The sequence below is a fragment of the Crinia signifera genome, chromosome 6 (assembly GCF_055691185.1).
Source record: "Crinia signifera chromosome 6, ASM5569118v1, whole genome shotgun sequence".
In the NCBI taxonomy this organism is placed as follows: domain Eukaryota; kingdom Metazoa; phylum Chordata; class Amphibia; order Anura; family Myobatrachidae; genus Crinia; species Crinia signifera.
Genome location: NC_139222.1, coordinates 287,469,124 through 287,488,549, shown reverse-complemented (window position 1 = coordinate 287,488,549; position 19,426 = coordinate 287,469,124). Strand labels below are relative to the sequence as shown.

Below are 19,426 nucleotides of genomic sequence, written 5' to 3'. Positions count from 1 at the left end.
TGGCCAGATGCACTAAGCTTCAAAAGTGATAAAATGGAGAGTGATAAACAGCCAGCCAATCAGCTCCTACCTGACATGTCACTGACTGCCGCCCGGATAAACATAGAAACATAGAAACATAGAATTTGACGGCAGATAAGAACCACTTGGCCCATCTAGTCTGCCCCTTTTTTTAAACATGTTACCTCAAACCATATTTGATCCTTATTTTTTTGTAAGGATATCAATATGCTTATCCCAAGCATGTTTAAATTGTACTACTGTATTTGAGTCTACCACTTCTGTTGGGAGGCTATTCCACTTATCTACTACTCTTTCTGTGAAAAAATTCTTCCTCGCATTTCCCCTGAATCGTCCTCCCTCTAGTTTCAGTGCATGTCCTCGTGTTCTGTTGCTTTTCTTCCTGTGAAGAATGTCTCCCACCTGTACCTTGTTAAAGCCCTTGATATATTTGAAAGTTTCTATCATGTCCCCCCTTTCCCTTCTCTGCTCTAAAGTATACATATTAAGATCTTTTAGTCTTTCCTGGTGCGTTTTGTGATGTAGGCCATGCACCAAATTAGTTGCTCTTCTTTGTACAGTCTCTAATGTATTTATATCCTTCTGGAGATATGGCCTCCAGAACTGAACACAATACTCTAGGGGCGAGATGTACTAAAGGGAAAATGCGGTAAAACCCCCGTTTTACCGCATTTTCCTATGTACTAAAACCCGTTCGCCACGTCACCGCAGGGCAGGGTATCGCCACCTTTGGGTGGCGATACCCTATAGAAGCCTATGGGCTTCTTTTCGCCACCCGCCGCGTCGCCGCAACCCCGCCGCCTCGCCGACCCCCCCTTTCCCCCCTCCCTTGGGCTTACCTTCTTGCAGGTCCTCCTGGACCCCGGAAGGTAAGCCCTTCCTCCCCCTAGCAACGCAGCCGGACGTCCTTCCGGCTGCAGGGGGAGGAGGAAGCGCCGGGGACAGCTTGCTTAGCTGTCCCCGGCGTGAAAGCAGCAAAAGCCGGCTGGGAGGTGACGGAGCCCCCCGCAGACCACAGTACAGGTATCGCGGGGGGGCTCCGTCACCGCATCGCGATGCCAGCCGCATATGTTAGTACATATGCGGCGGCATCGCGGCGGGGGGGGCGAAGGGCGGCGATGTATTTTAATACATCCCGCCCTAGGTGAGGTCGTACCAATGACCTATACAGTGGCATTATTACTTCTTTCTTTCTACTGCTGATACCTCTCCTATGCAACCAAGCATCTGACTTGCCTTCTTCATTGCTTTGTTTACATTGCCTACCTGCTTTTAAGTCCCCTGAAATAGTGACACCTAGATCCCTCTCTTCCTCAGTAGTTTCCATTATAGTGCCATTTATACTATACTAGGTGATTCATCGCGCCCTACGGGCGCTCTTCACACCGTCGTAAGGGGCTGCGCCCCCTTAATTTGTGAACGTTTGTATATGAGAAAATATGATTAGAATTGTATGAAAGATGCCCTGTATTGCAACTTAGGTGTCCGCGAATCGCGGGAGGGGGGGTCGCGGAGGGTGCCGCGAATTGCAGGAGGGGGGGTCGCGGGGGGTGCCGCGAATTGCAGGAGGGGGGGTTGTGGGGGGTGGATGCTGTAAATCGCGGGAGGGGAGGGATTTCAGAGAATCGCGGGAGGTGGGTCGCGGGTTGGGTTGCCGCAAGGGGGGTTACGGGGGCGGGGGTTGCGGCGAATCATGGTAGGGGGGGTCGCGGGGGTGTGCCGTGAATCACGGGAGGGGGGGTCACGGGGTGGGGTGCCGAGAATCGCGGGGGTGTGTGTGTGTGCCGTGAATCGCGGGAGTGGGGGTTGCGGGGGGGGGGGGGGGGGGGTGACGCGAATCGCCACAAGAAAAAATCAACACAGAAAGGTCAACACATGTAAATGTTGACATAAGTGTGGCACTTCATTGGTGTCCATGTCGACACATGAGAATGAATATGAAAACATAAAAAAAAAAATGAAAAAAAAACTTCAAAAACTCATGTCAACCTTTTTCATTGTCGACCATAGCCATGTCAGTGTTTTCCATGTGCAATTTAAATTCTGGAGCTGCCGCGAATCGCGGGGGGTGCCGCGAATTGAGGGAGGGGGGGTCGCGGGGGTGGGTGCCGCGAATCGCGGGAGGGGGGGTTACGGGGGCGGGGGTTGCGGCGAATCATGGTAGGGGGGGTCGCGGGGGGTGTGCCGTGAATCACGGGAGGGGGGGTCACGGGGTGGGGTGCCGAGAATCGCGGGGGTGTGTGTGTGTGCCGTGAATCGCGGGAGTGGGGGTTGCGGGGGAGGGGGGGGGGTGGGGGGGGGGTGTGACGCAAATCGCCACAAGAAAAAATCAACACAGAAAGGTCAACACATGTAAATGTTGACATAAGTGTGGCACTTCATTGGTGTCCATGTCGACACATGAGAATGAATATGAAAATATTCAAAAAATGAAAAAAAAAACTTCAAAAACTCATGTCAACCTTTTTCATTGTCGACCATAGCCATGTCAGTGTTTTCCATGTGCAATTTAATTCTGGAGCTGCCGCGAATCACGGGGGGTGCCGCGAATTGCGGGAGGGGGGGTGTCGCGGGGTTGGGTGCCGCGAATCGCGGGAGGGCGGGGTTCACAGGGGTTCCGGTGAGGGGTTGCCGCGAATTGCGGGAGGTGGGGGGTCACGGGGGGTGCCGCGAATCGCGGGAGGGGGGGTTGCGGGGGGGTGTGACGCGAATCGCCACAAGAAAAAATCAACACATAAAGGTCAACACATGTAAATGTTGACATAAGTGTGCCACTTCATTGGTGTCCATGTCGACACATGACAATGAATATGAAAAAAATAAAAAATAAATAAAAATAAATCTTCAAAAACTCATGTCAACCTTTTTCATTGTCGACCATAGCCATATCAGTGTTTTGCATGTGCCATTTAATCCTGGGGCTGCTGCGAATTGCGGGGGGGGGGGGTGCCGCGAATCGCGGGAGGGGGGTCGCAGGGGTGGTGCCGCCAATCGTGCAAGGGGGGGTCGCGGGGGGGTTCTATTTGCCGCGAATCGCGGGAGGGAGGTCGTGAGGGGGGTGTTTTTTCAGCGAATCGGGGGGGGGGGGTCACGGGGGAGGGTTTGCCGCGATTCGCGGGAGGGGGGGGTCGCGGGGTGGTGGTTATGCCGCGAATTGCGTGAGGGGTTCTTTTTGCAGCGAATCGCTGGAGGGGGGGTCGCGGGGGTGTTTTTGCTGCGAATCGCGGTAGGGGGGGTCGCGGGGGAGCGGGTGTTTTTGCCGCGAATCGCGGGAGGGGGGGGGGTTGCGGGGGGGGGGAGGTTTTGCCGCAAATCGCGGGAGGGGGGCGCTCACCTGGTGGCTGTGGAGTAGCAGTGCTGGGCAACATGGGAAGGCAGTGGGTGTCTGGCACTGTCTGTGGGCTCACTGGGCTGGTTCTCTGTCACATACCTCCCAACATGACCCTCTCCAGGAGGGACACAATGCTCTGTTTCTAGACTTCCGCTTAATGTATGATTGCCATCACCTGTTTTAAACAGGTTAATTTCTCAGAAAGGTGTTCAGCACAGATGAAGGCAATCACACATTAAGAGGAAAGTCCAGGAACAGAGCGTTATAGACACAGACACCCACTTTGAGTGACAGATGTAGCCAAATATATAGGAGATTGAGTCTTTGGATTTCTGAGACCCAAGTGCATGATTTTGCATTTTTTGGCATTAAACTGTAGTTGCCATTCTCTTGACCATTTCTCTAATCTGCCTAGATCCTCAATCATTTGTTTTACCCCTCCTGGTGTGTCTACCCTGTTGCATACGAATAGATAGTGTGTGTGTGTGTGTGTGTGTTTGTGTGTGTGTGTGACTGCTGCTGCAGGACATCTTTGCTGGTGACGGTGCGTGGTTGATTCCTCCCAGGACTGGCAGAACATTGGCTCAGGGTGTTGGGATCAGCAGTGGACAGCCGGGGGATGGGTTGATTACAGTGTAGGCTGCTATCTGTGTCGGCACTATGATATTTACCCCTTTTTCTTTCAGTGCAGCCGCCTGGAAGACCAGCGCTGTGTCCTCCCCTCCCCTCTGAAGGTCAGTGATACACCCACACGGTCACCGTTAGGCCAACAGCAGACGTCTGGGGACACGTTCAGCATAAACTTTATACTGTTGTTATGTGAGCTTTATTGCCTCATTTCTGGCTGTTTTATGGATATCTGATCTTTATGATCCCCGGGAATGGCTTTAATCTTTCTGGCTCTACTATCATCTCCCAGCGCCAGCGCGGCAAATGTGTGCACTGATGTCATCGACATGGTAATAGGCCTCCCGTCTGAAGGGGTCTCAGATGGGTCTTACACAAGTTGGACTCATGTACAGAATTTCAGCTACGACCAGGCACTGTATCACTCCGCCCCTCTCATCACTAACTGATCACACACAGCTGTATCACTCCGCCCCTCTCATCATAACAGATCACACACAGCTGTATCACTCCGCCCCTCTCATCACTAACAGATCACACACAGCTGTATCACTCCGCCCCTCTCATCACTAACAGATCACACACAGCTGTATCACTACACCCCAATACTCACTAACAGATCACACACAGCTGTATCACTCCGCCCCTCTCATCACTAACAGATCACACACAGCTGTATCACTCCGCCCCTCTCATCACTAACAGATCACACACAGCTGTATCACTCCGCTCCTCTCATCACTAACCCATACCTCCCAACTTGTGTCCGGTTGAAATAGGGACACTCGAAATAGGGACACTCGAGCGTCCGAAAAGGGGGCGGGGCGTATGCAAATGAGGGCGCGGCTTATGCTAATTAGCCGCGACCTCATTTTCATACGAGAATAGACGCTGTGCGCATGCGCACAGCGTCTATTCTACTAGATTGGGGGGTCTTCCAACTGCCACCCCCCGCAGCGGGACAATGCCTGCCGCGGGTGGGACGTCGGGACAGGACCCGAAAATCGGGACTGTCCCGACGGAATCGTGACAGTTGGGAGGTATGCTAACCGATCACACACAGCTGTATCACTACACCCCAATACTCACTAACAGATCACACACAGCTGTATCACTCCGCCCCACTAATCACTAACAGATCACACACAGCTGTATCACTCCGCCCCTCTCATCACTAACAGATCACACACAGCTGTATCACTACACCCCAATACTCACTAACAGATCACACACAGCTGTATCACTCCGCCCCTCTCATCACTAACAGATCACATACAGCTGTATCACTACGCCCCACTACTCACTAACAGATCACACACAGCTGTATCACTAAGCCCCACTACTCACTAACAGATCACACACAGCTGTATCACTCCGCCCCTCTCATCACTAACAGATAACACACAGCTGTATCACTACGCCCCAATACTCACTAACTGATCACACACATTTAAAGAACCAGCACCGGGCTCTTGGACCGGTCCTGGTTCCAAAAATACTAAAAGACATAGGGGTCCCCATATTTTTTAAACCAGCACCGGACTCCACTGGTCAATAAGATAATGCCACAGCTGCGGGACACGTTTATATTAGGCCCTGCAGCCACGACGGACCCCAGCGAACACAGGTGTGCCCCTGCCTGCAGGACGTCAGCACCCGGTGAGTAACCAGCGAACGATTCTTCCTCTGTGTGGGCGCATGCGATCGTAGCGAGGGGATTGGGGCGGCAGCCGAATAGGCTCTGAATAAATGTATGAATCGGCCTCTATATCTCCGTCCGTCTTGTGTCTAGTACATAGTCCCCATAGAGCGTTATACCTCCATTCCTGGTGAATGTGTACCATACAAGTAGGCCGGGTGAGGATCCACAGAGTATTTCAGGGTTGCCATTGCCCAGAGACCTTATATACAGTCATCCTGATAACGTGACTTCCAGTGTTCTCTTTACATTATTGCAGAGACAGGGCAGAGAGACGGAACACCCCGGCATCCGTGATGTGAGTGGCATTCCTTATCAATCCTGGCATATCAATCCTGTTGTTTCTGCTTAATTAATGCCATGTACTAATTCTTTAACTTTCCTAATTAATTCACCCACAATTCTCTCCCCTCCCTCTTTGTTTCCCCCACAGGTATTAAGAAGAGGCCGTCCCCTTCCCCTCCTGATTGTGCCCCCACTTGGTGGATACTGGATAGAGGGGGTCAGTCACACTCTGCCTTCCCCGGAGTCCGATATTACCGCTCCGTATGACAGATTGCGCATTCTCCAGTCTGACCCCACGGCTCGCGTCTACAGAAAGCACTTCTTAGGCAAGGTGCGACAAGTGTTGTATGCAAGATTCCTGTCATAGGTACAATATACCAGCTTCCTGTGCCGCTATCCTGACAGCTGTATCATTCCGCTCCCTATCCTGTCAGGACAAATCACACAGAGCTGTATCATTCCGCTCCCTATCCTGACGGGACAGATCTCACAGAGCTGTATCATTCCGCTCCCTATCCTGACAGGACAGATCACACAGAGCTGTATCATTCCGCTCCCTATCCTGACAGGACAGATCACACAGAGCTGTATCATTCCGCTCCCTATCCTGTCAGGACAAATCACACAGAGCTGTATCATTCCCCTCCCTATCCTGTCAGGACAAATCACACAGAGCTGTATCATTCCGCTCCCTATCCTGACGGGACAGATCTCACAGAGCTGTATCATTCCGCTCCCTATCCTGACAGGACAGATCACACAGAGCTGTATCATTCCGCTCCCTATCCTGACAGGACAGATCACACAGAGCTGTATCATTCCGCTCCCTATCCTGTCAGGACAAATCACACAGAGCTGTATCATTCCGCTCCCTATCCTTACAGGACAGATCACACAGAGCTGTATCATTCCGCTCCCTATCCTGACAGGACAGATCACACAGAGCTGTATCATTCCGCTCCCTATCCTGACAGAACAGATCACACAGAGCTGTAACATTCCGCTCCCTATCCTACTGGACAGTTCACACAGAGCTGTATCATTCCGCTCCCTATCCTGACGGGACAGATCACACAGAGCTGTATCATTCCGCTCCCTATCCTGACAGGACAAATTACACAGAGCTGTATCATTCCGCTCCCTATCCTGACAGGACAAATCACACAGAGCTGTATCATTCCGCTCCATATCCTGACGGGACAGATCTCACAGAGCTGTATCATTCCGCTCCCTATCCTGACAGGACAAATTACACAGAGCTGTATCATTCCGCTCCCTATCCTGACAGGACAAATCACACAGAGCTGTATCATTCCGCTCCCTATCCTGACAGGACAAATCACACAGAGCTGTATCATTCCGCTCCCTATCCTGACAGGACAAATAACACAGAGCTGTATCATTCCGCCCCCTATCCTGACAGGACAAATCACACAGAGCTGTATCATTCCGCTCCCTATCTTGACAGGACAAATAACACAGAGCTGTATCATTCCGCTCCCTATCTTGATGGGACAGATCACACAGAGCTGTATCATTCCGCTCCCTATCCTGACAGGACAAATCACACAGAGCTGTATCATTCCGCTCCCTATCCTGACAGGACAGATCACACAGAGCTGTAACATTCTGCCCCCTATCCTGACAGGACAGATCACACAGAGCTGTATCATTCCTCTCCCTATCCTGACAGGACAGATCACACAGGGCTGTATCATTCCGCACCCTATCCTGTCAGGACAAATCACACAGAGCTGTATCATTCTGCTCCCTATCCTGACGGGACAGATTACACAGAGCTGTATCATTCCGCTCCCTATCCTGACAGGACAAATCACACAGAGCTGTATCATTCCGCTCCCTATCCTGACAGGACAGATCACACAGAGCTGTATCATTCTGCTCCCTATCCTGACGGGACAGATCACACAGGGCTGTATCATTTCGGTCCCTATCCTGACAGGACAAATCACACAGAGCTGTATCATTCCGCTCCCTATCCTGACAGGACAAATAACACAGGGCTGTATCATTCCGCCCCCTATCCTGACAGGACAAATCACACAGAGCTTTATCATTCTGCTCCCTATCCTGACGGGACAGATGACACAGAGCTGTATCATTCCGCTCCCTATCCTGTCAGGACAAATCACACAGAGCTGTAACATTCCGCTCCCTATCCTGACAGGACAAATCACACAGAGCTGTATCATTCCGCTCCCTATCCTGACAGGACAGATCACACAGAGCTGTATCATTCTGCTCCCTATCCTGACGGGACAGATCACACAGAGCTGTATCATTCCGCTCCCTATCCTGACAGGACAGATCACATAGAGCTGTATCATTCCGCCCCTATCCTGACAGGACAGATCACACAGAGCTGTATCATTCCACTCCCTATCCTGACAGGACAGATCACACAGAGCTGTATCATTCCGCTCCCTATCCTGACAGGACAAATCACACAGAGCTGTATCATTCCACCCCCTATCCTGACAGGACAAATCACACAGAGCTGTATCATTCCGCTCCCTATCCTGACAGGACAAATCACACAGAGCTGTATCAGTCCGCTCCCTATCCTGACAGGACAAATCACACAGACCCTGATGAAGTCTATAAAAGACGAAACGCGATGGTCATGTTTCCATCTACTTGTGTGAATTACATCTGAACAAGTTTTGCAATAAATCATCGGGATATACAATATTGTATCTTATGTGTTGGTCTACTATTACAGGTATAATAACAGGTTGCTCTCCAGAGGAGATATTGGCGTCATCCTACTTTTGTATCGCTTGTTTACTGTATATATATATACTAGGTGATTCATCGCGCCCTACGGGCGCTCTTCACACCGTCGTAAGGGGCTGCTCCCCCTTAATTTGTGAACATTTGTATTGTGAGACATATGGTTAGAATTGTATGAAAGATGCCTGTATTGCAACTTGAGTTATAGGTGAAATGTGTTAAATAGAGAGCATATGATGTGGAAGGGGGTGTATTGTTTTGTTTAATTAAAAAGCGGTTACAGAGTAAGATGTACATTGATTGTTTGGATGGTACAGTGACATTTGTGGGTGTGGGGGGGCTGTGTGTGCATGTTGTTTAGGTGTGTGTGTGCAATAGTATAGTAGGGTGTTTCTGAGTCAGCGGCTCCCCACTGGCGGAGGTCATGACACAGGAAAACAGGAGGCTGGGTAGTGTAGGCATAAGGGGGACTAAAGAGGAGGGTGGGAGATACTGTGCAGCTTCTGCCAGTGGGTGAGGGTCCAGCGTAGCAGCACAGGAGTGCAGGACGGTGGCCCTGAGTCAGTGTCTCCTCCTACTGGGTGGGAGTTAGGGTGCATGAGAGCAGGAGGCTGAGTGGTAAAGCATGATAGGGGAATGTGAGCAACACAGGGTGAGCGGCTTCCCACTGGCGGAAGTTACGGGGCAGGAGAACAGGAGGCAGGGCAGTGATAGAGGTGTGTGGGCATGAGGGGTAGTAAAGGTTTTTGGCTGTTGCAGAGTAGGGATGGGCATTGGTGCAGACGCCATCGATGGTTGGCATCGATGGCGATTTTGCACCATGCCATCGATAGTAGTAACATATTACTTGGATAACCATCGATTTTTGTAGCTATCGATGGTCATCTAATATATCTGACTGAATAGGCAGTGGGTCAATCAGAACTCGGTGGCGGGACTTCTGGGTGTGGGGGGGCGGAGCTACGCTCCGTGTCCTGGCACCTTAAAAAATTTTGAAACTTGATTGGTTCTCCTTTGCCATTGATGTAGGGAAACCATCTGGTCCTCCCACATCGATGGCAAAAGTATTCAACATCGGTCATAAACCATCTATGATTTGAAATCATTGATGGTCGATGGGCATCCCTAGAACTGGAGGAGGGTGGGGGACAGTATGCCGCTCCTGGCAGTGGGTGAGCGTCTCCTCCCACTGGGAGGGAGTAAGGGGGTGTATGAGAGCAGGAGGCTGTATAATAGTGGTATGTGGGCAAGACATTGATAAAAGTTGTGGCGCTGGTGCAGAGGACCGTGGGGACACTTCTGGCAGTGGGGGGCCTTAAATCGCTGAAAGGGGGGGTCCGAAAATTGCGGGAGGGGGGTTGTGGGGGTCCGTGAATCGCGGGAGGGGCGCGCGGGGTGCCGTTAATGAAGGAAGGGGGGGGGGGCACGGGGGTCGCGAATCGCGGGAGGGGGGCGTGGAGGGGTCATGAATTGCGGGAGGGGGAGGTCGTGGGGGTCCGCGAATCGCGGGAGGGCGGGTGCGGGGGTGCCGTGAATCGTGAGAGGGGTGCGTGAATCGCGGGGGTGGGCGCCGGAGGTGCTGTGGGGTTCCGTGAATCGCGGGAGGGGTCCGCAAATCGCAGGGGGGGGTGCCGTGAATCTCGGGAGGGGGTGGGGGGTTGCAAATCGCGGGAGGGGGGCGCAGCGAAGCACGGGAGGGGGGCGCGGCGAATCGCGGGAGGGGGCGCGGTGGTGCTGTGAATCGCGGGGGTGCCACAAATCGCGGGAGGGGGGGTCGCGTGGGGCCGCAAATCTCGGGAGATGGTGCCGTGAATTGCGGGAGGGGGCTTGGGTCCGCAAATCACGGGAGGGGGGCGCTGTGAATCGCTGGAGGGGGGGTCGCGGGAGTCCCGCGAATCGCAGGATGGGGGGGTTGCGGGAGTCCTGTGAACCGCGGCAGGGGGGGTCGCGGGGGGTGCCGTGAATCGTGGGAGGGGTGTGTGAATCGTGGGGGGGGTGTCACGGGGGGTCGCGAATCGCGGGAGGGGGCGCCGGAGATGCTGTGAGATTCCGTGAATCGCGGAAGGGGGTCCGCAAATCGCAGGATGGGTTGCGATGGGTGCCGTGAATCGCTGGAGGGGGTCCACAAATTCCGGGGGGGGGGGCGCGAATCGCGGGAGGGGGGGTGCGGGGGGGTTTGAATCGCGGGGGCGCAAATCGCAGGAGGGGTGCCGTGAATCGCGGGACGGGGTTTGCAAATCGCAGGATGGGGGCGCAGCGAAGCACGGTAGGGGGCGCAGCGAATCGTGGGAGGGGGCGCGGTGGTGCAGTGAATCGCGGGGTGCCGCAAATCACGGGAGGGGGGGTCGCGTGGGGCCGCAAATCGCAGGAGGGGGTCCGCGGGGGTGCTGTGAATTGGGGAGAGGGCTTGGGTCCGCATATCATGGGAGGGGGGGCGCTGTGAATCGCTGGAGGGGGGGTCGCGGGCGTCCCACGAATCGCAGGATGGGGGGGTCGCGGGGTCCTGCGAATCGCAGCAGGGGGGGTCGCGGGGGGGAGGGAGGGGGGTGCGGGGGGCGCCGTGAATCGTGGGAGGGGTGTGTGAATCATGGGGGGGTGTCACGGGGGGTCGTGAATCGCAGGAGGGGGCGCCGGAGATTCTGTGGGGTTCCGTGAATCGCCGAAGGGGGTCCGCAAATCGCAGGAGGGGTTGCGATGGGTGCCGTGAATCGCGTGAGGGGGGGTCCACAAATTCCGGGGGCGCGAATCTCGGGAGGGGGGGGCTAGAATCGCGGGGGGCGCAAATCGCAGGAGGGGGGTGCCGTGAATCGCGGGATGGGGTTTGCAAATCGCAGGAGGGGGCGCAGCGAAGCATGGTAGGGGGGCGCAGCGAATCGTGGGAGGGGGCGCGGTGGTGCCATGAATCGCGGGGCTGCCATGAATCGTGGGAGGTGGGGGTCGTGTGGGGCCACAAATCGCAGGAGGGGGTCCGCGGGGGGTGTCGTGAATAAAGGGAAGGGGGGGTTGAGGGGGGTCCTGCGAATGGGGGGACGGGGGGTCACGGGAGTGCCGCAAGTTGCAAGGGGGGGCGTGGGGGTCCTGCGAATGGGTGAAGGGGGGGTCGCGGGGGGTGCCGCGAATCACAGGAGGGGGGTCGTGGGTGTCGGGGGGAGGGTTGCTGGCAGAGGGGGGGAGCGGGAGTAATGATGGATGGTGGCTGTGGAGTAATGGTGGATGGTGGGCGTGTACTGTAGCCCTGGCTGGGCAGGGGGAGGTAATGTCAAGGGGGTGGAACGTCATACACATGAAAACATTATACACATAAAACACTGGTCTTTTCCCTAGGGGGGGGGGGGGGGCTTTGTGTATCCAGCTGGGCGGGAGCGTTAGCTACACAGGGGATGAGTGACAGATCTGGCTAAATATATAAGATATATAAATATATATTTATATATATATATATATATCTCAGTTTAAGACTTGTCTGTCTGATCACCGCTGACCTCTTCCTCTCTGCTAGGAGCACTCCAACTTCTGTGCCCAGGACCCCCGGCTGGGAGCGGTTATCTTATCAGCGAAGCTGGAGCAGAAAGCGGAGAGACTGCGCCTGATCCTCAGGTACCGCGCGGAGACCATGGCGCATGTAATAAGTGATGTGATTTCTATGAGGACATTTCCATTGTTTCATATGGGATATTGCACTCTCTACTGTAAATTATAAAAGTATTATAAGTCACAGACAAGAAGTATTGTGGGTAATATAATAACACAGATTACCCTGACATCATGACATTTAAATAATGACATCAGAACTCACAGTTTATACATAAACTTCACTTGTCTATTACATCTCGCCCCACTTGTCTATTACATCTCGCCCCACTTGTCTATTACATCTCACCCCATTTGTCTATTACATCTCGCCCCACTTGTCTATTACATCTCACCCCATTTGTCTATTACATCTCGCCCCACTTGTCTATTACATCTCACCCCATTTGTCTATTACATCTCGCCCCACTTGTCTATTACATCTCGCCCCACTTGTCTATTACATCTCGGCCCATTTGTCTATTACATCTCGGCCCATTTGTCTATTACATCTCGCCCCACTTGTCTATTACATCTAGCTCCACTTGTCTATTACATCTCGCCCAACTTGTCTATTACATCTCGCCCCACTTGTCTATTATGTCTAGCCCCACTTCTCTATTACATCTCGCCCCACTTGTCTATTATGTCTAGCCCCACTTGTCTATTACATCTCGCCCCACTTGTCTATTACATCTAGCCCCACTTGTCTATTACATCTCGCCCCACTTGTCTATTACGTCTAGCCCACTTGCCTATTACATCTCGCCCCATTTGTCTATTACATCTCGCCCCACTTCTCTATTACATCTCGCCCCACTTCTCTATTACATCTCGCCCCACTTGTCTATTACATCTCACCCCATTTGTCTATTACATCTCGCCCCACTTGTCTATTATGTCTAGCCCCACTTGTCTATTACATCTCGCCCCACTTGTCTATTACATCTAGCCCCACTTGTCTATTACATCTCGCCCCACTTGTCTATTACGTCTAGCCCACTTGTCTATTACATCTCGCCCCATTTGTCTATTACATCTCACCCCACTTCTCTATTACATCTCGCCCCACTTGTCTATTACATCTCGCCCCACTTCTCTATTACATCTCGCCCCACTTGTCTATTACATCTCGCCCCACTTGTCTATTACATCTCGCCCCATTTGTCTATTACATCTAGCCCCACTTGTCTATTACATATCGCCCCACTTGTCTATTACATCTAGCTCCACTTGTCTATTACATCTCACCCCATTTGTCTATTACATCTCGCCCCACTTGTCTATTACATCTCACCCCATTTGTCTATTACATCTCGCCCCACTTGTCTATTACATCTCGCCCCACTTCTCTATTACATCTCGCCCCACTTGTCTATTACATCTCACCCCATTTGTCTATTACATCTCGCCCCACTTGTCTATTATGTCTAGCCCCACTTGTCTATTACATCTCGCCCCACTTGTCTATTACATCTAGCCCCACTTGTCTATTACATCTCGCCCCACTTGTCTATTACGTCTAGCCCACTTGTCTATTACATCTCGCCCCATTTGTCTATTACATCTCGCCCCACTTGTCTATTACATCTCACCCCATTTGTCTATTACATCTCGCCCCACTTGTCTATTATGTCTAGCCCCACTTGTCTATTACATCTCGCCCCACTTGTCTATTACATCTCACCCCACTTGTCTATTACATCTCGCCCCACTTGTCTATTACATCTCGCCCCACTTGTCTATTACATCTCGCCCCACTTGTCTATTACATCTCGCCCCACTTGTCTATTACATCTCGCCCCATTTGTCTATTACATCTAGCCCCACTTGTCTATTACATATCGCCCCACTTGTCTATTACATCTAGCTCCACTTGTCTAGTACATCTCACCCCATTTGTCTATTACATCTCGCCCCACTTGTCTATTACATCTCACCCCATTTGTCTATTACATCTCGCCCCACTTGTCTATTACATCTCGCCCCACTTGTCTATTACATCTCGGCCCATTTGTCTATTACATCTCGGCCCATTTGTCTATTACATCTCGCCCCACTTGTCTATTACATCTAGCTCCACTTGTCTATTACATCTCGCCCCACTTGTCTATTACATCTCGCCCCACTTGTCTATTATGTCTAGCCCCACTTCTCTATTACATCTCGCCCCACTTGTCTATTATGTCTAGCCCCACTTGTCTATTACATCTCGCCCCACTTGTCTATTACATCTAGCCCCACTTGTCTATTACATCTCGCCCCACTTGTCTATTACATCTCGGCCCATTTGTCTATTACATCTCGGCCCATTTGTCTATTACATCTCGCCCCACTTGTCTATTACATCTAGCTCCACTTGTCTATTACATCTCGCCCAACTTGTCTATTACATCTCGCCCCACTTGTCTATTACATCTCGCCCCACTTGTCTATTATGTCTAGCCCCACTTCTCTATTACATCTCGCCCCACTTGTCTATTATGTCTAGCCCCACTTGTCTATTACATCTCGCCCCACTTGTCTATTACATCTAGCCCCACTTGTCTATTACATCTCGCCCCACTTGTCTATTACGTCTAGCCCACTTGTCTATTACATCTCGCCCCATTTGTCTATTACATCTCGCCCCACTTCTCTATTACATCTCGCCCCACTTCTCTATTACATCTCGCCCCACTTGTCTATTACATCTCACCCCATTTGTCTATTACATCTCGCCCCACTTGTCTATTATGTCTAGCCCCACTTGTCTATTACATCTCGCCCCACTTGTCTATTACATCTAGCCCCACTTGTCTATTACATCTCGCCCCACTTGTCTATTACGTCTAGCCCACTTGTCTATTACATCTCGCCCCATTTGTCTATTACATCTCACCCCACTTCTCTATTACATCTCGCCCCACTTGTCTATTACATCTCGCCCCACTTCTCTATTACATCTCGCCCCACTTGTCTATTACATCTCGCCCCACTTGTCTATTACATCTCGCCCCATTTGTCTATTACATCTAGCCCCACTTGTCTATTACATATCGCCCCACTTGTCTATTACATCTAGCTCCACTTGTCTATTACATCTCACCCCATTTGTCTATTACATCTCGCCCCACTTGTCTATTACATCTCACCCCATTTGTCTATTACATCTCGCCCCACTTGTCTATTACATCTCGCCCCACTTGTCTATTACATCTCGGCCCATTTGTCTATTACATCTCGGCCCATTTGTCTATTACATCTCGCCCCACTTGTCTATTACATCTCGCCCCACTTGTCTATTATGTCTAGCCCCACTTGTCTATTACATCTCGCCCCACTTGTCTATTACATCTCGCCCCACTTCTCTATTACATCTCGCCCCACTTGTCTATTACATCTCGCCCCACTTGTCTATTACATCTCGCCCCATTTGTCTATTACATATAGCCCCACTTGTCTATTACATATCGCCCCACTGGTCTATTACATCTCGCCCCATTTGTCTATTACATCTCACCCCATTTGTCTATTACATCTCGCCCCACTTGTCTATTACATCTCGCCCCATTTGTCTATTACATCTCGCCCCACTTGTCTATTATGTCTAGCCCCACTTGTCTATTACATCTCGCCCCACTTGTCTATTACATCTCGCCCCACTTCTCTATTACATCTCGCCCCACTTCTCTATTACATCTCGCCCCACTTGTCTATTACATCTCGCCCCATTTGTCTATTACATCTAGCCCCACTTGTCTATTACATATCGCCCCACTGGTCTATTACATCTCGCCCCACTTGTCTATTACATCTCACCCCATTTGTCTATTACATCTCGCCCCACTTGTCTATTACATCTCACCCCATTTGTCTATTACATCTCGCCCCACTTGTCTATTACATCTCGCCCCACTTGTCTATTACATCTCGGCCCATTTGTCTATTACATCTCGCCCCACTTGTCTATTACATCTAGCTCCACTTGTCTATTACATCTCGCCCCACTTGTCTATTACATCTCGCCCCACTTGTCTATTATGTCTAGCCCCACTTCTCTATTACATCTCGCCCCACTTGTCTATTATGTCTAGCCCCACTTGTCTATTACATCTCGCCCCACTTGTCTATTACATCTAGCCCCACTTGTCTATTACATCTCGCCCCACTTGTCTATTACATCTCGGCCCATTTGTCTATTACATCTCGGCCCATTTGTCTATTACATCTCGCCCCACTTGTCTATTACATCTAGCTCCACTTGTCTATTACATCTCGCCCAACTTGTCTATTACATCTCGCCCCACTTGTCTATTACATCTCGCCCCACTTGTCTATTATGTCTAGCCCCACTTCTCTATTACATCTCGCCCCACTTGTCTATTATGTCTAGCCCCACTTGTCTATTACATCTCGCCCCACTTGTCTATTACATCTAGCCCCACTTGTCTATTACATCTCGCCCCACTTGTCTATTACGTCTAGCCCACTTGTCTATTACATCTCGCCCCATTTGTCTATTACATCTCGCCCCACTTCTCTATTACATCTCGCCCCACTTCTCTATTACATCTCGCCCCACTTGTCTATTACATCTCACCCCATTTGTCTATTACATCTCGCCCCACTTGTCTATTATGTCTAGCCCCACTTGTCTATTACATCTCGCCCCACTTGTCTATTACATCTAGCCCCACTTGTCTATTACATCTCGCCCCACTTGTCTATTACGTCTAGCCCACTTGTCTATTACATCTCGCCCCATTTGTCTATTACATCTCACCCCACTTCTCTATTACATCTCGCCCCACTTGTCTATTACATCTCGCCCCACTTCTCTATTACATCTCGCCCCACTTGTCTATTACATCTCGCCCCACTTGTCTATTACATCTCGCCCCATTTGTCTATTACATCTAGCCCCACTTGTCTATTACATATCGCCCCACTTGTCTATTACATCTAGCTCCACTTGTCTATTACATCTCACCCCATTTGTCTATTACATCTCGCCCCACTTGTCTATTACATCTCACCCCATTTGTCTATTACATCTCGCCCCACTTGTCTATTACATCTCGCCCCACTTGTCTATTACATCTCGGCCCATTTGTCTATTACATCTCGGCCCATTTGTCTATTACATCTCGCCCCACTTGTCTATTACATCTCGCCCCACTTGTCTATTATGTCTAGCCCCACTTGTCTATTACATCTCGCCCCACTTGTCTATTACATCTCGCCCCACTTCTCTATTACATCTCGCCCCACTTGTCTATTACATCTCGCCCCACTTGTCTATTACATCTCGCCCCATTTGTCTATTACATATAGCCCCACTTGTCTATTACATATCGCCCCACTGGTCTATTACATCTCGCCCCATTTGTCTATTACATCTCACCCCATTTGTCTATTACATCTCGCCCCACTTGTCTATTACATCTCGCCCCATTTGTCTATTACATCTCGCCCCACTTGTCTATTATGTCTAGCCCCACTTGTCTATTACATCTCGCCCCACTTGTCTATTACATCTCGCCCCACTTCTCTATTACATCTCGCCCCACTTCTCTATTACATCTCGCCCCACTTGTCTATTACATCTCGCCCCATTTGTCTATTACATCTAGCCCCACTTGTCTATTACATATCGCCCCACTGGTCTATTACATCTCGCCCCACTTGTCTATTACATCTCACCCCATTTGTCTATTACATCTCGCCCCACTTGTCTATTACATCTCACCCCATTTGTCTATTACATCTCGCCCCACTTGTCTATTACATCTCGCCCCACTTGTCTATTACATCTCGGCCCATTTGTCTATTACATCTCGCCCCACTTGTCTATTACATCTAGCTCCACTTGTCTATTACATCTCGCCCCACTTGTCTATTACATCTCGCCCCACTTGTCTATTATGTCTAGCCCCACTTCTCTATTACATCTCGCCCCACTTGTCTATTATGTCTAGCCACACTTGTCTATTACATCTCGCCCCACTTGTCTATTACATCTAGCCCCACTTGTCTATTACATCTCGCCCCACTTGTCTATTACGTCTAGCCCACTTGTCTATTACATCTCACCCCATTTGTCTATTACATCTCGCCCCATTTCTCTATTACATCTCGCCCCACTTCTCTATTACATCTCGCCCCACTTGTCTATTACATCTCGCCCCACTTGTCTATTACATCTCGCCCCATTTGTCTATTACATCTCGCCCCACTTGTCTATTATGTCTAGCCCCACTTGTCTATTACATCTCGCCCCACTTGTCTATTACATCTAGCCCCACTTGTCTATTACATCTCGCCCCACTTGTCTATTACGTCTAGCCCACTTGTCTATTACATCTCGCCCCATTTGTCTATTACATCTCGCCCCACTTCTCTATTACATCTCGCCCCATTTGTCTATTACATCTCGCCCCACTTCTCTATTACATCTCGCCCCACTTGTCTATTACATCTCGCCCCACTTGTCTATTACATCTCGCCCCATTTGTCTATTACATCTAGCCCCACTTGTCTATTACATATCGCCCCACTTGTCTATTACATCTCGCCCCACTTGTCTATTACATCTCGCCCCACTTGTCTATCACATCTAGCCCCACTTGTCTATTACATCTAGCCCCACTTGTCTATTACATCTAGCCCCACTTGTCTATTACATCTCGCCCCACTTGTCTATTACATCTCGCCCCACTTGTCTATTACATCTCACCCCACTTGTCTATTACATCTCGCCCCACTTGTCTATCACATCTAGCCCCACTTGTCTATTACATCTAGCCCCACTTGTCTATTACATCTAGCCCCACTTGTCTATTACATCTAGCCCCACTTGTCTATTACATCTCGCCCCACTTGTTTATTACATCTAGCCCCACTTGTCTATTACATCTAGCCCCACTTGTCTATTACATCTAGCCCCACTTGTCTATTACATCTAGCCCCACTTGTCTATTACATCTAGCCCCACTTGTCTATTACATCTAGCTCCACTTGTCTATTACATCTCGCCCCACTTGTCTATTACATCTCGCCCCACTTGTCTATTATGTCTAGCCCCACTTCTCTATTACATCTCGCCCCACTTGTCTATTATGTCTAGCCCCACTTGTCTATTACATCTCGCCCCACTT

General features: G+C 50.7%; 1 protein-coding gene across 3 annotated transcripts in view; it reads left to right on the top strand.

Annotated features, from left to right (window-relative positions):
- Positions 1-19,426, top strand: part of LOC146009466 (rap1 GTPase-activating protein 1-like) — a 56,850-nt gene that overhangs the window by 13,270 nt on the left and 24,154 nt on the right. For all 3 annotated transcript variants that reach the window (XM_083149882.1, XM_083149880.1, XM_083149881.1), the window contains exons 4-7: positions 4,039-4,086; positions 5,938-5,976; positions 6,112-6,294; positions 12,217-12,314. In XM_083149882.1, coding sequence (XP_083006008.1) covers positions 4,039-4,086; positions 5,938-5,976; positions 6,112-6,294; positions 12,217-12,314 — 368 coding nt within the window. The remainder of the gene's footprint in view (positions 1-4,038; positions 4,087-5,937; positions 5,977-6,111; positions 6,295-12,216; positions 12,315-19,426) is intronic.